The following is a 26,048-nucleotide window of genomic DNA, read 5'->3' on the forward strand; positions in this document are numbered from 1 at the left end:
CTTTGGAAACATTGATAAGCTAATTCTAAGAACTTCACATATGGAAAGCAAACGACCTAGAATAGCCTGGGCAATCTTGAAAAAGAACAAATTTGGAGGATTTACATTACTAATCTCAGAACATTATAAAACTATAGCAATCAAAACAGTTTGATAATGGCGACAATGTTGACACACAGATAATAGAACATAGTAGAATATCCAGAATAATATCCATATACACGATCAATGTGCTGTGCTTAGTTGCTCAGTCGTGTCTGACTCTCTGGGACCCCATGGACTGTAGCCTGCTGGCTCCTCTGTCCATGGGGATTCTCCAGGCAAGAACACTTGAGTGGGCTGCTGTGCCCTCCAGATTTTTAAAAAAGATGAAAAGGCTTCTGAATAGAGAAAGGGTAGTTTTTTTCAATACACGGTGCTAAACAACTGGATATCCAAATGCCAAAAAGTTAACTTCAACCCATATCTGGCACCAGAAAGGAAAAAAACGGGTCACTCAAAATGGGTCACAGATCTGAACCCACAAAGCTTAAAACTATAAATCTTCAGATGTTACTATACAAAATTTTTCCTAGATAACAATACCAAAAGAAGACCCATAAAAGAAAAAAATGATAGATTGGACTTCATCAGTTAAGAAGTTCTCCTTTTTGAAAGACATTTTTAAGAGAAGAAAAGGAAGTCACAGACTGAGAGAAAATATTTCTAAATCACACATCTGATAAAGGACTTTTATCCAGAATATATAATATACTTTCAAATTCAATGATAACAAAACAAACAAACCAATAATAAAAGGTCAAAGATTTGAGCAGATATTTTGCCTTTTTTCCATGAACAGTTTATTAATTTTATTTCACTTGTAATGACTTCAACATATCAAGTAACCAGTAACCAAATTATAAAACAATTCTATTTCTTTTTTTAGCACTTTTCCAGTTTTACTGATATATACTTGATGTTTAACACTGCATATGTTTAATATGTACAACATAATGATTTGATGTATGTATGTATTGCAAAATGATTACCACAACAAATTCAGTTAACATCCATTACCTCACATAGTTACATTTTTTTTTCTTGTGATAACTTTTAAGATCTACCCTCTTAGCAGCTTTGTACCTTTCACCAAAGGAGATGCAATGCCAAATAATCCCATGAAAAGATGTTCAACATCACTGATCATGAAGGAAATGCAAATTAAAACTACAATGGCATGCCATGAGCCACTTACTGGAATGTCTAAAATTGAAATCACGGTCCGAATCAAATTTTGGTGAGGGTGTGAAACTGGAACATTCATATACTGCTGGCAGGAACGTACAAGACAGTTTCTCAAAAAGCTACAAACGCAAGCCATATGACCTAACCATTTCTAGATATTTATTTAAGACAAATGAAAGCGGTGCATATGTACATGCATATCCATTAAAGCTTTACTTGTAATAATAAAAAAAATGGAAATAATTCAAATGTTCATCAGCAAAGAATGGTTGATAAATGGTGTATTTCCATTCAATGAGATACTGCTCAGCACTAAAAAGCAATTTTGACAAAAGCAACAGTGCGAATCTAAAAATAATTCTGCTTTGTCAAAGAAGTCAGACAAAGAAATGTATATATTCTGTATGATTCAATTGATATAAATTCTAAAACTTGAAAACTCATCTTTGGGGTTAGAAAGTGGATCAGACGTTGCCTGGGACAGGACAAGGCTGTAAGGAGAGATTATAAAGGGGTACAAGGAAACTTTGAGTTTGTTGGATATGCTCCTTTTTCAGTCATAGTGATTATTTTACAAGTGTATGTACATTTTAGAAATTATCAAATTGCACATTTAAATATGTGCAGTTTGTTGTAAAGCAATTACGCCCCAAAAGTCTACTTAAAACAAACAAAACAAAAGTAAGGGGAATATAGAGTTATTACCTTCATCTTCTCCAGTTCATTAAGTTCTTTATCAGGATTTTTTTCTAAGTGACTTGCTTTATTCACAGCCATAGCTACTACCAGCTCTTTGCAACAACTGAAAAACACACACACACATACACACACACATACAGAGCATCACCTTTTTATTGCTGGTTTCTCTTATAAGTCCAAATACAGTGGAAGTTTACCATAATAATTAAGCTACTGATTGACCACAGAATAATTTGTTTCTTGCTCAGTTTCTCAGTCCTATCCTCCCCCTCCCCTCCATTCAAGTCATGTTCAACCATTGGTAACGCTGAACGGAAATGAAAGCAAAATTGGCTAAATTGTAAAAGCGACTTCCCAAATCTGAAGTAATCATAGTGACAGTATGCTTCCTAGTTAATAAAGTACAGTTTTATAGACATCTTCTTTGTTCGATGGGAATCTTCTAGCTTTTCAGATATAAGGCTTTTTTCCTCTTTTTAAAAAAATTTATTTGTCTGCATTGGGTCTTAGTTCCTGATCACAGGATCTAAGACCTGTGTCTTAGATCCTGACCAGGGATCAAACCCAAGCCTCTGGCAATGAGAGCTCAGAGTCTTAGCCACTGGACCACCAGTAAAGTTGCTCACCTTTTGCTTTTTTAAAATATGTTTTGGTTGGTGTTTAGTAAAACATATAAAAGTATACATTCAATTTTGCATGGAATTACATATGCAAATTACACTTACTCCCCCCACAATAGGTGCAAAACTGCAATTTATTTATGCAGCTGGTTTGGTTTGTTGGTTTTTTTTGTTTTACTTCTCACTCCCACATACATATACACTTCCTATCCTGCTTCCTATCCTGCTTATGCTAACACTGTTTTCAAAGGAATTCTAAAGTAATTAAGAAAACACCAAAATTTCACATTCCAACAGGACAGTGTTGAAGCTAGTTTAAAAACTGACCTAGTATTTCTTTCAGGGTTTTAAAACAATCCCTCATTGCTACTACTAACTGCCCTTCTCTCCTCTGCTTTTTTTTTTTTTTTAATTTTTATTGGAGTATAGCTGATTTACAGTGTTTTTCCTCTGCTTTATGTCATGTTTAATTTTCAACAGAAATAATACAATAACCAGATAGGTTCACCTGCTCAAATAGCTGGAATATTGGGACAACTTTTTTGCCAGGGCCATTGCATCTAGCTCTAACTTGGCAATTCCGAGGTCACGTTTTTCAGCACTATTCTCCAGACTTATGAGAGTATCTGGATCAGGAAAGTCAGGTATCATTAAAATCAGCAAATTTACCATCCACTGGATCATGGGTATATGCAATTCATCCATCTGTTAAAAAAAAAAGATTATAATATAAATGACCCACTTAAAATAAATCAAACAGCAAAAACCATATAAAGTTTAAAATAGAACTGTTTTGTAACAAATCAATTATCACATCAATCCAATCAATTAAATCCTTAGATCAGAGTCAGGTCTTTGTGAGGAACAGTGTCAGGCCTTAGTGAGGACCATAGGCTTTAGTGAGGAGCTGATACAAATTAAACCAGTCAAACCAAACTGATCAATCTAATCTACTCAATCCAACCCTTCAATCAAATCAAGCCCAGCAGGGGATTTAGTGAGGACCAGAGTTAGGGGGCACCCCACTCCAGTACTCTTGCCTGGAAAATCCCATGGACGGAGGAGCCTGGTAGGCTGCAGTCCATGGGGTCGCTAAGAGTCGGACACGACTGACTTCACTTTCACTTTTCACTTTCTTGCATTGGAGAAGGAAATGGCAACCCACTCCAGTGTTCTTGCCTGGAGAATCCCAGGGACGGCGGGGCCTGGTGGGCTGCCGTCTATGCGGTTGCACAGAGTCGGACACGACTGAAGCGACTTAGCAGCAGCAGCAGTAGCAGCAGAATTAGGGGAAGGGCAACTCTTCCTGAGAAAGAGTTAAAATGACTACTACCTTTCACAAGTCAAAGATATTTTCCCCACAAAAACCCTGTTGCTTCTCAACTACACTAATTCTTCTTAGAGAATTAATTCTCTAAACTTTTCTTTCATACATCAATGGCCTGGATGATACTGTCGTTGAAAAAACTCATTTTTGCTTACATAAAATATTAATAAGTCCTTAAAGCATGCTTATGAAATAAACATATTTGTTATCTTCATTTCAAACCTGTATTAAAGAGATTAAATGACAGAAACAAGGTCATGCAATACTTCACAGATGAATTTAAAATTAGAATAAATTAAACACAGAAGAATATCTTTTACTTTCACAAAGATACGGAATCATTCTCTTTAATTAGATGGAGAGTGAAAATGATTTTTATAATAAACCAGATTTATTGTGATTCAGATACCAAATTCTTAGGAGAAATTTTAAGATGAAGTGTTTTATAAAAAGGCACACTTGTTTCAAATTTATTGATCTTTTCAGGGATGACAAGTGGCAAAACAGCCATCTCCTAGCTGATATTAAAAAAAAAAAATCACAATTCAACCCTTCAAAATATAATTGATGTTGGGATTTCCCTGATCCAGTGGTTGAGACTCTATTCTTCCAAAGCAAGGGGCACAGGTTTGATCCCTGGTTGGGGAACTAAAATTCCCCATGCCTCATGGCATGCCCAAAATTTTTTTTAATATATAAAATTGATGTTAACAATGAGTGAAAGAAATTTGGGCTTCCCAGGTGGCACTAGTGGTAACGAACCTGCCTGCCAGTGTAGGAGATGAGGGTTCAATCCCTGGGTCAGGAAGATCCCCTGGAGGAGGGCATGGCAACCCACTCCAGTATTCTTGCCTGGAGAATCCCATGGACAGAGGAGCCTGGTGGGCTATGATCCACAGCATCACAAAGAATTGGACACAAGTGAAGTGATTTAACTGCACCCACACAAAATAAATTTATGCTATAGAGCAGTCATTTTGAAAATGGACAGTCGGAAGGATTTCCATCTTGGTTTGAAATTTGTTGCTGAAAATTATATATGGCTCACTTTTTAAAACTCTCAAATTCATATACTTGAAAATCTGGAAATAAGTCTCTAATTGTTTTAAAATCTTACAAATAAAGTGTTTCAATTGATTGCCAATCTTTTGTTTAAAAAAAGAAATGCTGCATTGTCTAATGTTTAGAAAAACAACTGACTGACATTATGGCAGATGGAAAATTTTACTATAATGAATTTCTTCAATTTGGATTGCTTCTTTGCAAGCTATTATTTTAGCAATGACAGTCCTTTAAAAAAAAAGTAACAAAGTAAACTGAACTTAGAAGCAGACCTTCAGATGGCTTTGTCACTAAGTATTAACCTGTGCTTATAAAAAAAATTATGAAGCCTGTTTGATCACATCAGTTTTTTTAAAAATCATTACTAAAAATAATTTTAAAATATTATTCATCTCATCCCTTTTGACTAGTCATATATATTTCACAATGTAGGAAAAAAGTCAATAGAGTAAGTCTCACATATAAGTTGGAAATGAATTGTTCAATGATTTTTTGCTGATAGAGATACACAGTAAAAAATCTTTGAAGATCGGTTTTACTGCCAAGCAGCACAGATTAGATGAAGTAAAGATATAAAGAAAAAAACAAACAAACAAAAATCTGGAAGAAAGTGGATCAGAAAGAAAAATGAATGGTGAATGAAATAAAGATAAAAATTTTCCATTTTTAAATATTTATACCAATTAATATAGATTAATATGGATATATACAGTTTCTTGAGAAATATATAATATTGCAAGTTTTCTATTCAGTTTAACTACATTATAATCTTATAGCATCAAAATGGAGATGTATAGAGAAGTATATAAAGGTACTTTCTAAATAATCCTATATTATAAAAACTGAATTCCATAATATTAAAAATTGAGACTATGATTCCCCAGAGATAATCCCCAATAGTAAACTGAGTGTCTCATCAAAGAAGGTGTTAATGTAGCAACACCATAAAACATTAGCAATGTTGGAATGTCCTTTCTTACTTCAAAGAAATATTTATTGAGTCTCACTATGCGACAGGCACTCTCCTACCCTTTTTCTTCTTACTTCTGGTTGTGTTCTAAATCAGAAATTTCTCACGGGTCTGGTGATCCCCTGTATCTATATTTCCAGTCTTAACATATTTGCTCCTCAAGTCTTGGTGTTTCTATATTTACAACATGCTCACAGACTGATACAATGCTTCATAAGTAGCATTCCCATATAACACACTGATCTCTGCCTTTCAAATTCCTAATTTAAGCAATATTAAAATTAGCTAAATTCATTTTATCAATTTTGTAACATCAAATATTTGCATATTATACTTACTTATAATAAGAGACTCCTGTGTAAATTTAGATTATAATTAAGACTAGGAAGTGGGAGTAAATATAATAAACTAAGACATCCATTGGAAATTACTTCATGTTGTGATAGTTAAGAAGTCCACAGGTTCAGTTCCTCAGAATGGCAGGGCAAGTCCCTATTCTAATGACTATAAACCAATTGTATTGTAGCATTTTGTCTTTCTTCCTAGAAACACATTTCTGTCAGCCCTTCAGCTAGTCAAGGGCACCAACATAAATCCTTAAAATGATTAACACTATTGAGGGAAAATTTTTTTCAGTATACTGAGTAAAGAGTAAAGATAATACTGGATCTCAAAAACTTTGATCATTACTGAAACTTCATTCCAAACGCAGCAACATACCTCATTTAAAAATCCACTGAAAATCATTTGAGTAATTATGTAAGTTCCCATTTTGCCCTCCCAATCTCCTACTTCAATTAGCCATGACTTGGTTTTTCCCTTGAAGAAAACTCGCAGCCAAGGCATAAAACAATCTAATAAATTCCTGCAAGTACATACTTGGCGCTGAAGTTCCATGTTACCATTGTTAATCTCACCGCCTATCTTCAAAAGCCACTGTTGAATCATGTTAAATATATGTGTTTGTAGTTCCCTGAAGGGAAAAGCAAGTAAAATAAAGGTAAGTGACTTACTTAAGAGTATAAAAGTAAATATGAGATAAAAGAAAGAATTTCATTTGGCTGGGCCTAGTAAACTTTGGCGTGGATAATTGTTTGAGAACTCAGAGGAAGGTGAATCAAAGCCCTGAGATATTTGGTAGAAAGGCTACTCAATGACAACCTTCCTAACCTCACCTCACATTAGGCAGTCGTGAATAATGTAGACCTTACATTCAGTGTTAGCTCTCTACTGTAAAAACTCACACTCACACCCTTTACATTCACTTCTATACCAGTGAGGCCACAAAGTAAGAAATATGAATTTTAAAATCCTCTCAAGAGATCAACTTCCAACATGACAGTGTGAGGAGAAAAGGTGGTCCACTCCCCAGTGAAATTAGTAAAATTACTAAAACAAAACAATAAAATATTGAAAGCCTCTGGACATGGTTTTAAGGACAGACAGCAACTGAAGAAATACATATTCAAGACAATTTATGAAGAGTCAGTAGGAAAGGCAAGAGTCCATGGTATTTGAACCAAAACTCCTCCTGTTGTTCCCCTTCTCAGCTCAGTGAGGCAGAAACTGCACTGTAGATTGCTTTAGTTAAGAACCCTGGACTCTCTCACCCTCCAGCCCCCAGTCAGATGGCTTTCTTCCTGGGAGCAACGGGATGTCAAGGTTTCTCATTTGATCCCAAATACTCATTATTGAGGCTAAGTACTGAGAAGTGGGGACTCCTTTCTCCCCAGCAGATAGCTATGAGAACTTACAGGCCAGAATCCATATCTATGTACTGCGGAACAGTGCCAATAATGTATAATGATGAATCCAACTGAGACTTCATCTCATTAATTTTTTCATTAAGTCCCTCCCATTCTTCAAGAAGCAGGTCAGGAAACTCCAGGAGGCTTTCCAACTTGAAAGAACAGAATTCAAAAGAACTAATCAAAGTTGGGAGAATTTTAGAGGTACCTGGAAAAGTGAGAAAATCATTAACTTTCAGAAGTAGTTAAAAGTCTACTATTTCAATAATAAATTATGAGATCCTAGGGGCATATCTTCTTTTAGTTTCATATTACTCTACAGCGCCTAGTAGAGAATCTTGCAAAGAGTAGTTCCTAAACAAATATTTAGTGAATAAAAACTATATAATCAGTGCTTTTCTAACTGATGAACTATTTTTACTGATGATAGTTTTTACTTTGTCTTATCTTCTTGGTGGACAATGAAATGCACTAAATACCATGAAACCATGAATTACAGTTTCTGTTAAAGACATTAATTCACTGAGTTATCCTGTTAAGAAGACAATAATGAAAAACAGCTTCTTCAAGATTACAGGATAGTTAAAACAGAAACAAGAACAGATAATAGTTCTTGAGTCTTTTTTTTAGGTCATTGTTCAGGTTTATATATAGTTTTGGTCTGCTGCTGCTGTTAAGTCGCTTCAGTCGTGTCCGACTCTGTGCAACCCCACAGACAGCAGCCCACCAGGCTCTGCCGTCCCTGGGATTCTCCAGGCAAGAACACTGGAATGGGCTGCCATTTCCTTCTCCAATGCATGAAAGTGAAAAGTGAAAGTGAAGTTGCTCAGTCGTGTCCAACTCTTTGCAACCCAACGGACTGCAGCCTACCAGGCTCCTCCGTCCATGGGATTTTCCAGGCAAGAGTACTGGAGTGGGTTGCCATTGCCTTCTCCAAGTTTTGGTCTGAATAAGGACCAAGTCTAGATCCTAATCTTTGATTGATTCACTGTGACATCATGGCAGAATACCCTTTCCAAACAAATGGTGGTGGTGGTGGTGGTTTAGTCTCTAAGTCATGTCCGACTCTTGTAACCCCATGGACTGCAGCCAACCAGGCTCCTCTGTCCCTGGGATTACCTTTTCTAAACTCATTTGCAAAATAAGAAATGAAAATATTCTCATTTCAGAGATATATAAAGAGAAATAATTAAAAAAAATTTTTTTTCTTGTCCTTGATGAAAATATTTTCACTGCCTTCATCAGTAAACTGTAATCTTTTAGGAGTTTTCAAAATGACTTGTTAATAAATGACTTCCTCATTTATTTTAAACCATTTACTACCTCGTTGCACGTGTCTATGAATACACTAAAAGTGAAAGTGAAGTCGCTCGGTCCTGTCCAACTCTTTGCAACCCCATGGACTGTAGCCTACCAGGCTTCTCTGTCCACAGGATTTTCCAGGCCAGAGTACTGGAGTTGGTTGCCATTTCCTTCTCCAGGGGATCTTCCCAATCCAGGGAGCAAACCTGGGTCTCCTGCATTGCAGGCAGATGCTTTACCATCTGAGCCACATTAAACTTATCAAATGGTATATTTAAATAGATGCATTGTAATGAATTATTTCTCAATAAAGTGATACTCAATGTTTTATTTTGCTTGACTTTTAAAACTAAATGTATTATTTTGATTTTCAATATTAATTTTATTGAAACTAATAATTAGTATTAAAATGCTTTATACTGTCAAGCCATCTAATTATCATTACCATTGGTTTTTTCCTTACCATTATCTCCATTTATTCTTATTTCAAATTCTTTGTAGAGTCTTGCTATATTTTTCAAAATTTCCTCCATGAGCTTCTGCTCTGGTGGTATATTTCCCTCCATACTTTTATGGCGACCAAATATCCCAAGCCCAATATCTGTCCAGTTTTCCTGTAACCGTTTAATAAGCTTGAGAGAATCATATTTTGACACTAGAAGATCCCCAGAAAATTTGTCTCTGTCTTCAGTCAACATCTAGAGAGTGAAAGGGGGATGAGGAAATTAGTACATTATTCACTAATGATTTCATCAACGTCTACTCAGGTGACTCCCAAATATTTTGTAGTTATATATCTTATTTGTCATATCATTTCCTCATATGACATACATTCTATTTTCAAAATTAAAATGAATTTAAATTAATTTTGATACTCTATAAGATAACCCATAGTTTACCAGGATGAAATAATTATATTCAATCCTATGTAGGTAAAAATATTAGTGAGAGGCAATTAAGCCTCAGAGAACTGAGCATGTTTAATCACTATTTGCTTTGATAAGGATGTAATATTTCTGTTTATATGATCCCCACTATACTGGGAAAGTTCCTAGAATGTATAAGTTTTAATTTGTTTAACCCGAAGTACAAGTGATATACCTGACATATCAATAAGCATTTGTGGAAAAAATGTTACAATTTATATATAAAGTTTGCCATTATTCCAAGACTCAGATAATGTAAACAAATCACCCACACTTACTAGCAACCAGTATTGGAAAGCATTGTAGCAGAGCTATTAAGAGACAGACTCGGCCATTTACCATTTATAGGTAACTAAGGCAAGTTACTTAACATTTCTAATCTCCAATTTCCACATCTGGAAGATAGGGAATTACAGAACCTGCATCAGGTGGATACCATGAAGAAAAAGTAGAATAATATATGGAAAGCACCTTCAGCCTGACAGGATAATGAATGAAAATTACTGCTATTCCTACTAAAAAAAAGCAGCATGATTTTTTAAAATTTTATCTATGCAATGTCAAACAGATGAACATTAAAAAAAAAAAGTCACTAAACTAACTATATTGTATGTATGACAATAAACATTTTCAATTCTGCTCAAATCATTCCAAAAGAAAAGAAAATGGTTTCCTGGGATTGGATGAGATTTCATTAGGTCATGAGTTTGATGTTAACATTTGGAGGAATTCTTTGGCCACCTGATGCGAAGAGGTGACTCATTTGAAAAGACCCTGATGCTGGGAAAGATTGAGGGCAGGAGGAGAGGGGGACGACAGAGGATAAGATGGTTGGATGGTTTCACCGACTCAATGGACATGGGTTTGGGTAGACTCCGGGAGTTGGTGATGGACAGGAAGGCCTGGTATGCTGTGATTCATGGGGTCACAAAGAGTCGGACACAACTGAGCGACTGAACTGAACTGAATATTGTATTTTCCCTTACCAGACTACTGTAACAGGATAGCAATTTGACTAGCAAAATGAAACTTATTTTCAAAGTTTGAAAATGTAACTTTAAAAAGACATTATTAATAAACAAAGTGTGTTCTATATATACAATGGAATATTATTCAACCTTAAGAAAGCAGCAAATTCTGATAAATGCTGCAATGTGGATAAACCTTGTGGGTAGTATGCTGAAGAGAATAAGTCAATCACAAAAGGATTAATTCTACATGATTTCATTTATATGAGGTGCCTAGAGTAGTCAATTTATAAAGACAAAGTAGAATGGCGGTTGCCAGGGGCTGGAAGGAGGAGGAAATGGGAAGTTACTGTTTAATAGGAAGAATTTCAGTTCAAGAAGATGAAAAAGTTCTGGACATGGATGGTGGTGATGGTTGCATAGCAAAGGGAATGTACTTAAGGCTACTGACCTGTACATAAAAATGATAAGTTTATGTTATGTATATTTTACCACAATTTTTAAAAAGATGTTATTAATGTTTAAAGTCCAATGTGTCCTTAAGACAAAAGCCAGGTACATGAGAGGCACGGATGTTGTTTATGTCTGACAATTAGATGAGAGAATCAGAACTACCTTAATTGCCACCCAAGTATCTTTTCCTAATCTTTTTACTGACAACCTAATTTTATTTGACCCAAAAATCTAAAAAACAGAACTGAGAACAGAATATTTAAGAGTATTTTTTAAAGCCTCTGTAGTTTTAATGTTTTCCTTGTCATTCATAAAACCTAGTATGGCATTTTTAAAGGATGAGATATGATTCAGTTGTAGGTAAGGAGTGACAAGTTTGCAAACAGCATTTTGATTACCAAGTTGTTTACTAGAAAGTCTTACCGTTAGCCACTGTTTGAAGTCTGGAACGATTGATTCAAGTGTCTTTTGTTTATGAGGTGATAAAATGTCTTTTTCACTGAAAGAAGGAAAAAGAGCAAGAGAGTGGTCTCAGGACAAGATATAAACAAAGAAAATCATGAAACCACACATAATATAACAATTAATAATATACTTCTCCCTAATGATTTTCCCAAATGCCTTCCAGGTTCAGCCTCTCCCTCACAGGCATTCATTTTTAAATTTACAAATACAATATAAATTCAGATCATAATCGGACCTGAGGAAGCAAGTTACAGGGTCAGAAGACATGACAGTATTAGAAGGGTAGCCTCTGGGAACTCAACGTCCAAAATCAGGTCATCATAGGAATAATTCCTGCTGAACACGGCGGCCAAAGCAATATATACAGAGAAAGGAAGCCTAAAGAATAATTAAGACTCCACATTTAGGCCAGGAGCCCCAACTTCTGGTTAAAAAATAAAAAAGTGTTTCCTTTAGTATCTTTTGAAGCCTCACAAGAAGAAAGCTATCAAAGTCGTTCCTGAGGAGAAAGGAGAAGAAAGCCATTGCCACCGGTGCTCCTCTCCCAGCTGAGAGTCAACAAGCAGGAGGAGTTGCGCAATGGCAGCAGCAACCAGCTTGGATACATACCAGCTTCGGCTGCCACTTCCCAATCTACTAACTGGAACACCTCTTGCTGCTGCTGCTGCTAAGTCACTTCAGTCGTGTCCAACTCTGTGCAACCCCATAGACGGCAGCCCACCAGGCTCCCCTGTCCCTGGGATTCTCCAAGCAAGAACACTGGAGTGGGTTGTCATTTCCTTCTCCAATGCGTGAAAGTGAAAAGTGAAAGTGAAGTCACTCAGTTGTGTCCGACTCTTAGCGACCCCATGGACTGTAGCCCACCAGGCTCCTCTGTCCAAGGGATTTTCCAGGCAAGAGTACTTAGAGGATATGAAAAACTGAAACTACTCTTCTCAGTTTGACATGGAAATAGTTCCTAAATGTGTTTCCTCAACAGACAAAGCATCTTAAAGTTAAAAAAAAAAAAACAAAAACAACTTTAGAAAACATTGAGTCCAGCCTGCATTTAAAGTATAGATTCCCACTAATCTTGGCTATGATTTAGTCAACCAGCCTCCACTTAACTACTTTATAGGCAGCTTCTTCCATTGTAAAATTTCTGTTACAAAGTATGATATCCAATCAAAACCAACCTCCTAATAACTGCCAGTCATTGATTCCATGCACTATGCTGCAGAATTTGCAGATGGATCCACATATGCAGTGTGCCAATAGACATTAAGTTGACTTGATTTTAAAAAGAGAGTAAAGAAAAGAAAAAGAGTTGGATTTCAATGGAAGCAGCAGCAGTTTGGTACAGGGATCAGTATGATCAATATGATATAAGACCATTCAGGCTCCTAGAAGGATTGTGCCCTTGTAAGGCCAGCTGGTTACCTCACTAAAATCAATGTCAGAGTAATTACAAGGTAAAAGAGAAATGAGATATAAAGAGAGAAAGATCTGGACTGAGTTATCAAACATGATGTCATATAATCAGAAAAACAAGATTCTTGAAGACCCACGTATTATTTCTGAAGAACTGCTGCCATTTGACAAGGCCATCCTTAACATTTTGCAATCTCTCCCTTGTAGCCTCTTCATTTCGCTCCACTTCCTGTTGAAATTTATTCACTAAAATTTTCCATTTCTGTGTCAACTTCTGCAATAGTGCAAGGTCTGAAGTGTCCTAGATAAAATGCATGGAATTGAACCACTTACTCGTTTATCCATGTAACAAATACTTACTAGCATGCACCAGGTCATTATTAATACTGTTAATACTAGAGACATTCATAGAAAATGGATCCAAAAATTGAACAGATATTCCTCTTTCAAAATATCAGTGATGCTATTATATAGTCCCTTTGGTGGTGAATTTTTCCACAGTAAAAAAAAAAATTAGAATCAAGATTTTTTTCCTTTGCAATATGAGCCCAGTTTCCTCACAGGACTTGGCAGGCTGGGCAGTACATTCGAAAGAACAGGAATTTCAAAGTTAAACAGAACCAAATGTAAATCCTAGTCATTTATTGGCTTGGGGGATATTATTTAATTTCAGATTAATTTTTCTTTTTCAAAAAATAAAGACCCTAATATATATCTCACAGGATTGTTGTAAGAATTAAACGAAATGACTAGTGTAAATGATTTGACTCTAGAAACATACTAAATGCCACTTCCTTTCTTTGCAACCTAATGTGCTCCCTGAATTTGCCCATCAAATTGCATAGAATACATCAATAATCCAATTATTTCAATGAACATAGTTAAATTTTTGTTTAAGCACTATAACTCTGTAAGTAACATCTACAGTGTTAACTTAGATAAATTACTCAAGTTGCTCGAATCAGAAGACAAATAAAAAGAAGAGCCTTTATTCACTTTTCCTTAGGTTTTTCATTCTGCCCCCAATAAAGCACAAATATAAACTATATTTAAAATTTAATCTATAAACTAACAAAGGCTTCTTGCAGTTTCAACCCTCAATAGGTGAAGTCTCTTTTTCCATGACTCAAGTGAATTGAGCTTTACCTTAGATGATAGCAGTACGATGAAATGCTTAGTATAATTATTCCAGCTTTTTTCATTGAGGTAAAGTCTTTTAGCCAACAGGACTTTATTTCTTTCAATTACCTATTTTTAGAAAGTACTAAAATTAGGAACCTAAAACATTAACAAACCATTGTAATTTATTAAACCCAAACCAATTTCATATATCAATTTTTCATTGAATCATTAATTCGATCACAACTTCTTTTTTAAATCATGAACTAATTTGAATCATAAATCCATGTTTTCTTAAACTACTGAACTGGAACCAAATTGAACATGGTATACAGCAGAGGCTCTCAAACAATTTTATCTCAAAACTCCTTTACACTTCTAAAAATTACTGAGAACACCAAAGAGCTTTTTATAAACTGCTATTTATTGCTTTGGAAATTAACTGAAATTATTTAAAATATACATTTGTTAATTCACATAAACATTAATAAACCCATTATATTTTTAAGTTTTTTCTGAAAAATAACTATGTTTTCTAAAACAAAAACTTGAAAAGAACATACAGTTTCACATTTTACAAATCTCTTAACGTTTCCTTAATATAATAGGGCTGTATTTTCATTTGTTTTTGAATTCAATCTGTTGTAATATCCCATACCATGTAGCTTCAAGAAAAATCCACTGTACATTCACACGAGAATGAGAGTGAAAAAGGCAAATATCAACAGTGTTACAATGAAACTCCTTTTGACCTCAAAATGGGGTCTGTGGACCACACTTTGAGAACCACTGATATACTAAATCAATTATATAGTCATTCAATGAATAACTGACTATTCAAGATACTGTGTATATAATGGTGAACAAAAGAGACATAGTCCTTATTTTCAGGGAGTTGACATTATAGCTGTTATTTCCTATTGTTCTTGTTGTCAGTCACTTAAGTTGTGTCCGACTCTGCAACCCCATGAACTGCAGCACACCAGGCTTCCCTGTCCATCACTATCTTTCTGAGTTTGCTCAAACTCATGTCCATTGAGTCAGTGATGCCATCCAACCATCTCATCCTCTGTCGCCCCCTGCTCTCCTTTTGCCCTCAGTTTTTCCCAGCATCAGGGGCTTTTCAAATGAGTCAGTTTTTCACATCAGGTGGCCAAAGTATTGGAGCTTCATTTTCAGCATCAGTCCTTCAATGAACATTCAGGATTGATTTCTTTTAGGATGGACTGGTTGGATCTCCTTGCAGTCCAAGGGACTCTCAAGAGTCTTCTCCAGCACCACAGTTCGAAAGCATCAATTCTTCGGCCCTCAGCCTTCTTTATGGTCCAACTCTCACATTCATACATGACTACTGGAAAAACCATTGCTTTGACTAGATGGACCTTTGTTGGCAAAGGGATGTCTCTGCTTTTTAATACACTGTCTAGGTTTGTCATACCTATTCTTCCAAGGAGCAAGCATGATGATCTAATACAAAACCCTATTAGTTCAAGGTATTCTTCTATAGGAATCTCTTATCCGTGGTCAGTTAGTTCTCTACTGTTTAAATACTTCTAGATGAGTAACTCCCTTGTTTTTTTTCTCCCACTGAACATACTAGTTCCCAGATTTGTTTCTTTTTTCTTTTAAATTAACATATAATTGAGACCCTGATGCTGGGAAAGATTGAAGGCCGGAGGAGAAGGGGACGACAGAGGATGAAATGGTTGGATGGCATCACCGACTCAATGGACATGAGTTTGAGTAAACTCCGGGAGTTAGTGATGGACAGGGAGGCCTGGAGTGCTGCAGTCCATGGGGTTGCAAAGAGTCGGACACAACTGAGCAACTGAACTGAACTGAACTGATGTATAATATTACATGTTTCAGGTGTACAACATAGTGACTGACAATTTTTAAAGGTTATATTCCATTTGTAGTTATTCTAAAATATTGACAATATTCTTTGTGCTATATGATATATTCTTGTGGTTCCAACCAGTCCATTCTAAAGGAGATCGGTCCTGGGTATTCTTTGGAAGGAATGATGCTAAAGCTGAAACTCCAGTACTCTGGCCACCTCACGCAAAGAGTTGACTCATGGGGCAGGAGGAGAAGGGGACGACAAAGGATGAGATGGCTGGGTGGCATCACCGACTTGATGGACGTGAGTCTGAGTGAACTCCTGGAGTTGGTGATGGACAGGGAGGCCTGGCGTGCTGCGATTCATGGGGTCGCAAAGAGTCGGACACGACTGAGCGACTGAACTGAACTGTGGCTTATTTTTCTATACATATTAGTTCATACTTCAATTCCCTGCCCCTACCTTGCCCCTCCTCCTTTTGCTCTCCTCACTGGTAACCACTAGTTCATTCTATCTGTGAGTCTGTTTCTTTTACAGGTTTGTTTCTTATATCATATACCTACTGTCAGAATTGTTTCTCTGGACATATCAATGTCTCTTTTAAAGTTCTGCATCAGAATAGAACTTTCATGTCAGAGATGAGATCTGACTATTCCAGAGGAAAGTGGGAAAACATTTTGAATGTGTTTAGCGTCCTAATTTTCTGTTAATATTGTAATTTCCAGATGTGACATTAGGCCATCAACCAGGAAACACTGAATACTGTATTGTGGGACATTGCTATAATACTTTCCTAAAGCATCTTGTCATTGTCTATAGGCTGCCATATTTCAATTCAGTTGTCATCTTGGGTACCAAAGTATTAAATAATAGAACCAAAGTGACTTATCCAGTGATCGTAATACAGTTACATCATTAAAAAAAAAGAACCACTTTCCCTAGTTTATTAATATCTAATTAAAGTTGAAAGTTTTAACACATTCACAAACAACAGAAATAGAATACCTGCTCATACTCATAGGTTCCGGTGAAAAAGAGCCCTTAATTGGGCAATAGGCAGGTACCCAGTAGAGAAGAAACAAGAGAAAAAAATACAACTTTTCCTTTTCAAGGTTTATAGTAGAATAGTTGCATTATTCATCAATTAAATATATATCTTCATTTCTAAAGATTTTGTCTACATGAAAACAACCTAAATGTCCAATGATAGATGAATGGATAAAGAAGATGTGGTACACACACACACACACAAACACACACACACACACATACACACACACACATGCACACAAACACACACACACACACAAACAAACACACACACACACACACATACACACAAACACACACACACACAAACACACACACAAACACATATACACACTGGAATATTACTCAGCCATTAAAAAGAATGAAATGCCATTTGCAGCAACATGAATGGACCTAGAAACTGTCATACCAAGTGAAGCAAGTCAAACAAAGACAAGTATCATATGAGGTTCATATGTGGAATCTAAAAAAAAAAAGTGTACAAAAGAACCAATCTACAAATAGAAATAGAGTCACAGATGTAGAAAACAAATATGGTTACCAAGGAGGAAAGAGGGGATGGAAGGGATAAATTGAGACATTGAGACTGACATATATACACTAATACATATAAGACAGATAACTTGCAATGACCTATATTGGAATAGGATTTTTAAAAAAGTGGATATAGGTATACATATAACTGATTCACTTTGCTGTACAGCAGAACTAACACAACATTGCAAATTAACTATATTCCAATACAAATTAATTTTTTAAAAATAAAAATTAACAAAAATTTTTATGAAGATGTGGTATGTATACATATATATATATATATACACACACACATAATGAAATATTACTTAGTCATTAAAAAGAATGAAATAATGCCATTTGCAGCAACATGGATGGACCTAGAGATTATCAAGGGCTTTCCTGGTAGCTCAGCTGGTAAAGAATCCACCTGCAATGCAGGAGACCCCAGTTTGATTCCTGGGTTGGGAAGATCCACTGGCAAAGAGATAGGCTACACACTCTAGTATTCTTGGGTTTCCCTGGTGGCTCAGCTGGTAAAGAATCAGCCTGCAATGCAGGAGACCTGGGTTCGATCCCTGGGTTGGGAAGATTCCCTGGAGAAGGGAATAGCTACCCACTCCAGTATTCTGGCCTGGAGAATTACAACTGAGTGACTTTCACTTTCCCTTTCAGAGATTATAGTACTAAGTGAAGTCAGAAGCAAAGACAAGTAACATGATATCACTTACATGAGGAATTAAAATAAACACAAATAAACATATCTACAAAACAAAAATAGAGATATAGAGAAAAGATTTGTGGTTGCCAAGGGAGAAAGAGTCAGGCTGGGAAGGATTGGGAGTTTGGAATTAGCAAATGCAAACTATTATATATAGGACAGATAAACAATAATGTCCTATACTGTATAGCATAGGGAGCCCTATTCAATATCCTGTGATAAACCATAATGGACAAGAAGATGAAAAAAGAATGTCTATATAGGTATAACTGAGTCACTTTGCTGTATGGCAGAAATTAAATACAACATTGTAAATCAAGTATACTTCAATAAAAATTTTAAAATAAAACAAAATTTTTGTCTCGATTATTGAAAATTATAAAATGAAACTTTATCTAGCCAAAAAGGAAGTTGATTTCAGATGAAACAACCTTTACAGATAATTCATACGTAGCTGAGCTCCAGATATCTCTTTCCGCCATTAACTGTTTAATATCACTCTCCATCCTTTCTCTTTGTAATGTATATAAGTCATGATATTCTTCTACAATTCTAAAAGAAAAATTGAAAAACAGATACATAAATACATATCTCAAAAAAATAACTTTGTTCTAAAGCAAGCAATCTGTTCCTTTAAAACTCATCATAAGGTAATTACGGCATAACTGCTGGATATGTTAGTAACATTAATATACAGGGAAATAGAAGAAAAAATATTCACATTTCATGTATAAATCTTACAGAGGTCTTAAAGAAAAAGTTTAATATATTGTTCCCTGCTGTAAACACTTTTCATCATATTCTTCTTTATTCTCTAGAATTTTCACACCATGGTATTCCAGTGGTATAATAACAAGATATTTAATAAAAAATTCTAAATACATGTAGTAGTAATATAACTGTTTTTAGATTTTTAGAATTCTTTACTAAGAAGATACAAAGGCACAAAGCCCAATAATTGTGAGCTATATTTTTAAATTATATATAATTAGCATAAGATTTAAAGAAATTCTCTACCAATCAAAAGCTTAAGTTTAATTAAGTACCTTTATTTTAAATCTTTTTTCTTCATGTTTACCAAAATATATCTTTTCCTTCTAACTGAATTAAAAGCCCTTCCAAGATTAAATACAAACACAGAAGTTATAAAGTGATTGGCAGCTTTTCACAAACCTTTTGAAACACTTCCTCCTACAGAATATTAGTTCTTCCCTCGTGGCTCAGTGGTGAAGAATCTGCCTGCCAATGTAGGAGATGCAGATTCTATCCCTAGGTGGGGAAGATCCCCTGGAGAAGAAAATGGCAACCCACTCCAGTATTCTTGCCTGGAAAATTCCATGGACAGAGAAGCCTGGTGGGATACAGCTCATGTGGCTTCAAAAGAGTTGCACATGACTTAGCGACTAAACAACAACAAGGACACTAACTTTTCTGAAAGAATAAAAAGCTAGTGACATAAAATTCTTCTGATTTCACTGAAAGCCATTAGCCACCAACATCAGTTCCTAAAGCCTCCTTCTATTTGGAGGCTTTGACTTGTTCAAACTGCAAAAAAATTAATCACCGTAGATGTCACACACATGCAGATGAATATACACGTAAAAATTCAACAAGCTATAACCTTAACAGCTGCACACTAAAATTAATGCACTAGCTATGCACTAAAATTAATGACCCTTGTTTATAACAGCCAAAGAAAAATGTAGAAATGACTTTAATGTCCAAAAACAATGGACTGGCCAAATAAAATACAGAATGTAGCTCTCTGATGAAAATACTCTGTTGCTAATTAAAGATCATGTTCTTAATACTGTATTAATACTTAATACTTAATTAGTATTAATTAATAATATATTATATATATTGTATAATATATAATATAGTAACATAATATAATACTTAATAATTAATACTTAATAAAGTATTAATACTTAATACTGTAGGAAAAATGTTTGTGTAAAACATAAAACAAGAAAACCCAAATTATAATGGTCTATATTCAGCTTTATGATTTTTAAAAAAATACATAGAAAAAAGAAAAACATATTGAAATAGTAATAGCAGTTAACTCTAAAAGAATTGTGAATGTTCTTTATTTTCTTATTTATGTGTGTCTGTATTTTCCAAATTTTCAACAAAATAATCATTATAAAAATATTACCTATAATTTCTAATCACATGCAAAACATGAACCATCCTACTTCAGAACCATCAATGTTTAAAGAAAGTGAGACCTTTTTCCTCTCTTTTCTTCCCCTTCTCTTTGATTTTAGAAGATGTTTTGTTCTTATAATGGACATTAGCACAAAAGAAGGTCTAGTTTATTTTTTTTAATTCATTCAACAAATATCTGTTTAGTGCCTGCTATATCCCAAGTAATATTCAAAACTAAACAAAAACTAAAAATAAACTTTGCCCTTATAAAGTTTATTTAGAAGAGCTAATAAATAAATTAAAGTAAAACATACTATATTAAGTAGTGATAGTGCTGTGGATAAAAATAAGTCAGATAAAGGGGATTAAGAATATGAAGTATATTACAATTTTAAATAGAGGGATCAGGAAAGACTGTATTGATAATACATTTGAGCAAAGGTTCAAAAGGAGGGAAGAAACCATACAGCTGCCTGGGGGAGAAGGACTCCAGGACCTAAAGCAGGCCACCCTAGTGTGTTTAAAGAACAGCACAAAGACAAGCAGATTTAGAATAAAGTAGAAGTCAGAGAAATTCTGGTAGGAAGAGTCCTGTGATTTTTTTTTTTAAATGATCTTTTACTGTAAGATAGGGAGGTACGGAAGAATTTTGAACAGAGAAATGACATCATTTGAGTCAAGTGTTAAGAGATCACACTGGCTGGTGTGTGGAGAACAGACTCACAGAGTGTAAAGCCAGAAGTAAAAAGGCCATTTAGAAGTTTATTGTAATACCCCAGGCAAGACATGAAGATGGTAGTAGTTAAAGTAGTGACGATTCTGTATATATAATGAAAGGAGAGCTGACAGAATGTGCTAATGGAGACATTTGAGAGAAAAAAGGGATCAAGGATAATGCCAGGACTTTTTGCTGGAGAAACTAGGAGGAGGGAGTTACCATTAACTGAAAGGGGAAGAGAATGTAGGAAGAGCAGATTTGAGGGGGAAGAACAGGACTTCAGTTTGGAAATGTTAAGCATCTAAGCAAAAACGTTAAGTCTGTTGAATACATGTCTGGGATTCAAAGAGAAGACTGAAGCTAGAGATAAAAATTGGTGTACATGGGTGAAGCTGGAGATAGAAATTTGTGAACTGAGAGTATATAGATCATGGCATTTAAAGCCAGGAAACTGAATAGATTCTCCTAGGAAATGAGTATAGAAAGAAGAAAGATCCAAGAATGAGCATGCCAACACTTAGAAATTGGTGAGATGTAGGCATAGAAAACAAACTTATGGTTAACCAAAGGGAAAAGGGAATGGAGTAAGGATAAACTGGGACTGTGGGATTAGCAGATACAAACTCCTATATATAAAACAGATAAACAAGAACCTACTGTATTATACAGGAACTATGTTCAATATCCTATAATAAACCATAATGGAAAGGAATATGCAAAACTATATTTATATATATATTCTATCTCCAGCTTATATATATATATATATATATATACACACACACACACACACACACACACACACACAAAGCTAGTTGAGGCAATATAATCCCAGTTGAGCTATTTCAAATCCTAAAAGATGATGTTGTCAAAGTGCTGCACTCAATATGCAGGCAAATTTGGAAAACTCAGCAGTGGCCACAGGACTGGAAAAGGTCAGTTTCCATTCCAATCCCAAAGAAAGGCAATGCCAAAGAATGCTCAAACTACCACACAATTGCACTTATCTCACACACTAGTAAAGTAATGCTCAAAATTCTCCAAGCCAGGCTTCAGCACTACATGAACCGTGAACTTCCAGATGTTAAAGCTGGTTTTAGAAAAGGTAGAGGAACCAGAGATCAAATTGCCAATATCCGATGGATCATTGAAAAAGCAAGAGAGTTCCCAAAAAACACATCTATTTCTGCTTTACTGACTATGCCAAAGCCTTTGACTGTGTGGATCACAATAAACTGTGGACAATTCTTCAAGAGATGGGAATACCAGACCACCTGACCTGCCTCTTGAGAAACCTGTATGCAGGTCAGGAAGCAACAGTTAGAACTGGACATGGAACAACAGACTGGTTCCAAATAGGAAAAGGAGTACGTCAAGGCTGTATATTGTCACCCTGCTTATTTAACTTGTATGCAGAGTACATCATGAGAAACACTGGGCTGGAGGAAGCACAAGCTGGAATCAAGATTGCCAGGAGAAATATCAGTAACCTCAGATATGCAGATGACACCACTCTTATGGCAGAAAGTGAAGAAGAACTAAAGAGCCTCTTGATGAAAGTGAAAGAGGAGAGGTAAAAAGTTGGCCTAAAGCTCAACATTCAGAAAACTAAGATCGTGGCATCTGGTCCCATCACTTCATGGGAAATAGATGGGGAAACAGTGGAAACAGCATCAGACTTTATTTTTCTGGGCTCCAAAATCACTGCAGATGGTGACTGCAGCCATGAAATTAAAAGACGCTTACTCCTTGGAAGGAAAGTTATGACCAACCTAGACAGCATATTAAAAAGCAGAGACATTACTTTGCCAGCAAATGTCCGTCTAGTCAAGGCTATGGTTTTTCCAGTAGTCATGTATGGATGTGAGAGTTGGACTATAAAGAAAGCTGAGTGCCGAAGAATTGATGCTTTTGAACTGTGGTGTTGGAGAAGACTCTTGAGAGTCCCTTGGACTGCAAGGAGATCCAACCAGTCCATCCTAAAGGAGATCATTCCTGGGTGTTCATCACAAGGACTGATGTTGAAGCTGAAACTCCAATACTTTGGCCACCTGATGTGAAGAACAGACTCATTTGAAAAGACCCTGATGCTGAGAAAGATTAAGGGCAGGAGGAGAAGGGGACGACAGAGGATGAGACTGTTGGATGGCATCACCGACTCAACAGACATGAGTCTGGGTGGACTCCGGGAGCTGGTGATGGACAGGGAGGCCTGGCGTGCTGCAGTTCATGATGTCGCAAAGAGTCAGACACGACTGAGCGACTGAACTGAACTGAACTGATACACACACACACACACACAATACTGAATCACTTTGCTTTGCAACAGAAACTAACACAACACTGTAAATCAACTATACTTCAAATAAATAAATAAATAGACATTGGCGAGATGAAAGGAACCTGTAAGGGATATCAATAAGAAGGAGCCAAGAGTAAAGGAGTAAACTAGGACAGCATAATATACTAAAAGACATTGTTTTAAGTAAAAGCAACTGGTCAGTTATGACAAATGCTGCTGGTAAGTCAAGCTAAATGAGAATCGAGAATGGGCCTTTGGATATAATAATACAGAAGTCAATGGTGACTCTGACAAGTGCAATTTGGTGGAATGGTGCGGTTGAAAGCCTGACTGGAGTGGGTTCAAGTGATAATGGGAGGACAGAAAGCGGAGAAAAGGAGTATGACAACCTTTTGAGGAAGTCTGTTGTAAGGGGAACAGAGAAATGGAGCCACAGCTAGAAGGGGATTTGTCATGCTCAGAGACTTGGAAGTTTTTATGTATGGCTTTTGGGTCTAGGGAAGGGGGGTTTTCTTTTGTTATTATTGTTTTTAAGATGAGAGCAATTACGGCATATTTATATACTGGTGTGACTGATAAAGTAGAGGAAAATATTAATGATACAGGAGAAAGAGGGAACATTCGCTGAAAATATCAAGAGTACTTAAGAGCGGATGTAACAGGACACAAATGGAGAGACTGACCTTAGAAAGGAGACAGTTTATCCACAGTGAGAAGGAAAGCACGAATGTATGAGCACAGATGTAGCGGGGTGGGGAGATGTAGAGAGAACTGAGCTCTCTCTTCAATTTGCTTCTGTATTTTAGAAAGCAAGGTCATCAGCTCAGAAAGAGGATAGAGAGGTAGTACCAGAGATCAGAGGATAAAAGACAGAGTATAAGGTAGTTATTTACTAAGATAACAAGGATGACTCAGCTACAGAAAACAGTAGTACATTCAGCGGACAAAAGATGATCAAGGTACCCCTCATTTAAGCAAGCGATAAAACAGAATACAAGTCAGAAAGTTATTTTTGAATTTATATTTTGTATAAATTTGTGTTTTTCTTGATATTTAGAAAATACGGTCACTCTTTAACATGTTAAAAAAAAAAAAGCAAAAGATAATGCTGGATTTTAAAAGGCACAGAGAATAAGATACAGTGTGTGGTACTAGCTTGGGTACTGGTTTGGACAACCCAACGTAAAATTCATTTTGGGAATAATTAAGAACGTTCAAATAAGAATTGGGTGGGGACTTTTCTGGTGGTGTGGGGGTTAAGACTTCATGCTTTAAATGCAGGAGTCCCAGGTTCAATCCCTGCTCAGGGAACTAAGATCTCACATGCCACACAGTGCAGCCGAATAAATAAAGTTAAAAAAAAAAAAGAATTGGGTAAAATATGAGGTAAAAATTTGCTGAAACAGGTATGGATTATTGACTGAAAAAACAGGCTAATAGTATGTACAATACAATTTTGGTTTAAACAATGCACATATGCACATATACATAGAAAAAAAGATCCATAAGAATATACACTAAGGTATTTACAGTAGTAATCTATGGGGAGTGAAATTGTGATTTTTTTTTAAATTTATGTTTGATTGCCTGTATTTATTGATTTTCTTAAAAGGCACATGTACTGTTTCTATGATAATATTTTAAATCAACTAAATAAGAAATTAAAATGCAATCAGATGTATCTTTTGATACATACCCAAGAGCTTCCTAGTAATCAGAACTCTAACAGAAAATGAAATAGAATGTGAAAATGAAATAGAATAGAAGTTAGAAAACTACAGCCTGTGGGTCAAACCTGGCCCATCGCTTGTTTTAGTATACCCCATGAGTTAAGAACTTTACTTTAAAAATTTTTTATGTATTTGATTTACTTTTTAATAGTTTTTAGTGGTTAAAAAATAGAATAATATCCTGTAGTAAATGGAAATTTTATAAATTCAGATTTCAGTGTCAGTAAATAAAATTTTATCGGAACACTGTGATGTTCTGGTATTGTCCTTGGCCGCTTTTGCACTACAATGGCACACATTTACAAAGGCAGAGTTGTATTAAAAACTGTATCTCACCATCTGGCCCTTTACAGAAAAAGTCAGCTAAGCCCCTGAAATAGAATAACAACATGAGGACCTCATAGAGTCACTAACATCTAAAAGAGAACTAGATGCACATTACTAACTACTAACTTGAAAAATGCAAACAAAAACCGGATACATTTTCATATTTATAAGACTATAAAAGATATGTGCAAAAGGGAAATCTCATACACTGATTAGAGGATACACTGGTACAACTACCTTGGGGAGTATCTGGTAACATCTAGCCAGATCCGGTCCCATCACTTCATGGGAAATAGATGGGGAAACAGTGGAACAGTGGCAGACTTTATTTTTGGGGGCTCCAAAATCACTGCAGATGGTGACTGCAGCCATGAAATTAAAAGACGCTTAC

The 26,048-nt window shown here is 35.7% G+C and overlaps 1 protein-coding gene across 5 annotated transcripts in view; it reads right to left on the minus strand.

Annotated features, from left to right (window-relative positions):
• Positions 1 to 26,048, minus strand: part of AXDND1 (axonemal dynein light chain domain containing 1) — an 83,606-nt gene that overhangs the window by 34,149 nt on the left and 23,409 nt on the right. For all 5 annotated transcript variants that reach the window (XM_006048574.3, XM_025285554.2, XM_044942791.1 and 2 more), the window contains exons 12-20: positions 18,858 to 18,978; positions 14,324 to 14,425; positions 13,315 to 13,478; positions 11,726 to 11,801; positions 9,419 to 9,653; positions 7,660 to 7,861; positions 6,785 to 6,878; positions 3,055 to 3,251; positions 1,933 to 2,029 (exon numbers count right to left, since the gene is read on the minus strand). In XM_006048574.3, the coding sequence (XP_006048636.3) occupies positions 1,933 to 2,029; positions 3,055 to 3,251; positions 6,785 to 6,878; positions 7,660 to 7,861; positions 9,419 to 9,653; positions 11,726 to 11,801; positions 13,315 to 13,478; positions 14,324 to 14,425; positions 18,858 to 18,978 (1,288 nt within the window). The remainder of the gene's footprint in view (positions 1 to 1,932; positions 2,030 to 3,054; positions 3,252 to 6,784; positions 6,879 to 7,659; positions 7,862 to 9,418; positions 9,654 to 11,725; positions 11,802 to 13,314; positions 13,479 to 14,323; positions 14,426 to 18,857; positions 18,979 to 26,048) is intronic.

The sequence above is a fragment of the Bubalus bubalis genome, chromosome 5 (genome assembly GCF_019923935.1).
Source record: "Bubalus bubalis isolate 160015118507 breed Murrah chromosome 5, NDDB_SH_1, whole genome shotgun sequence".
Classification (NCBI taxonomy): Eukaryota; Metazoa; Chordata; class Mammalia; order Artiodactyla; family Bovidae; genus Bubalus; species Bubalus bubalis.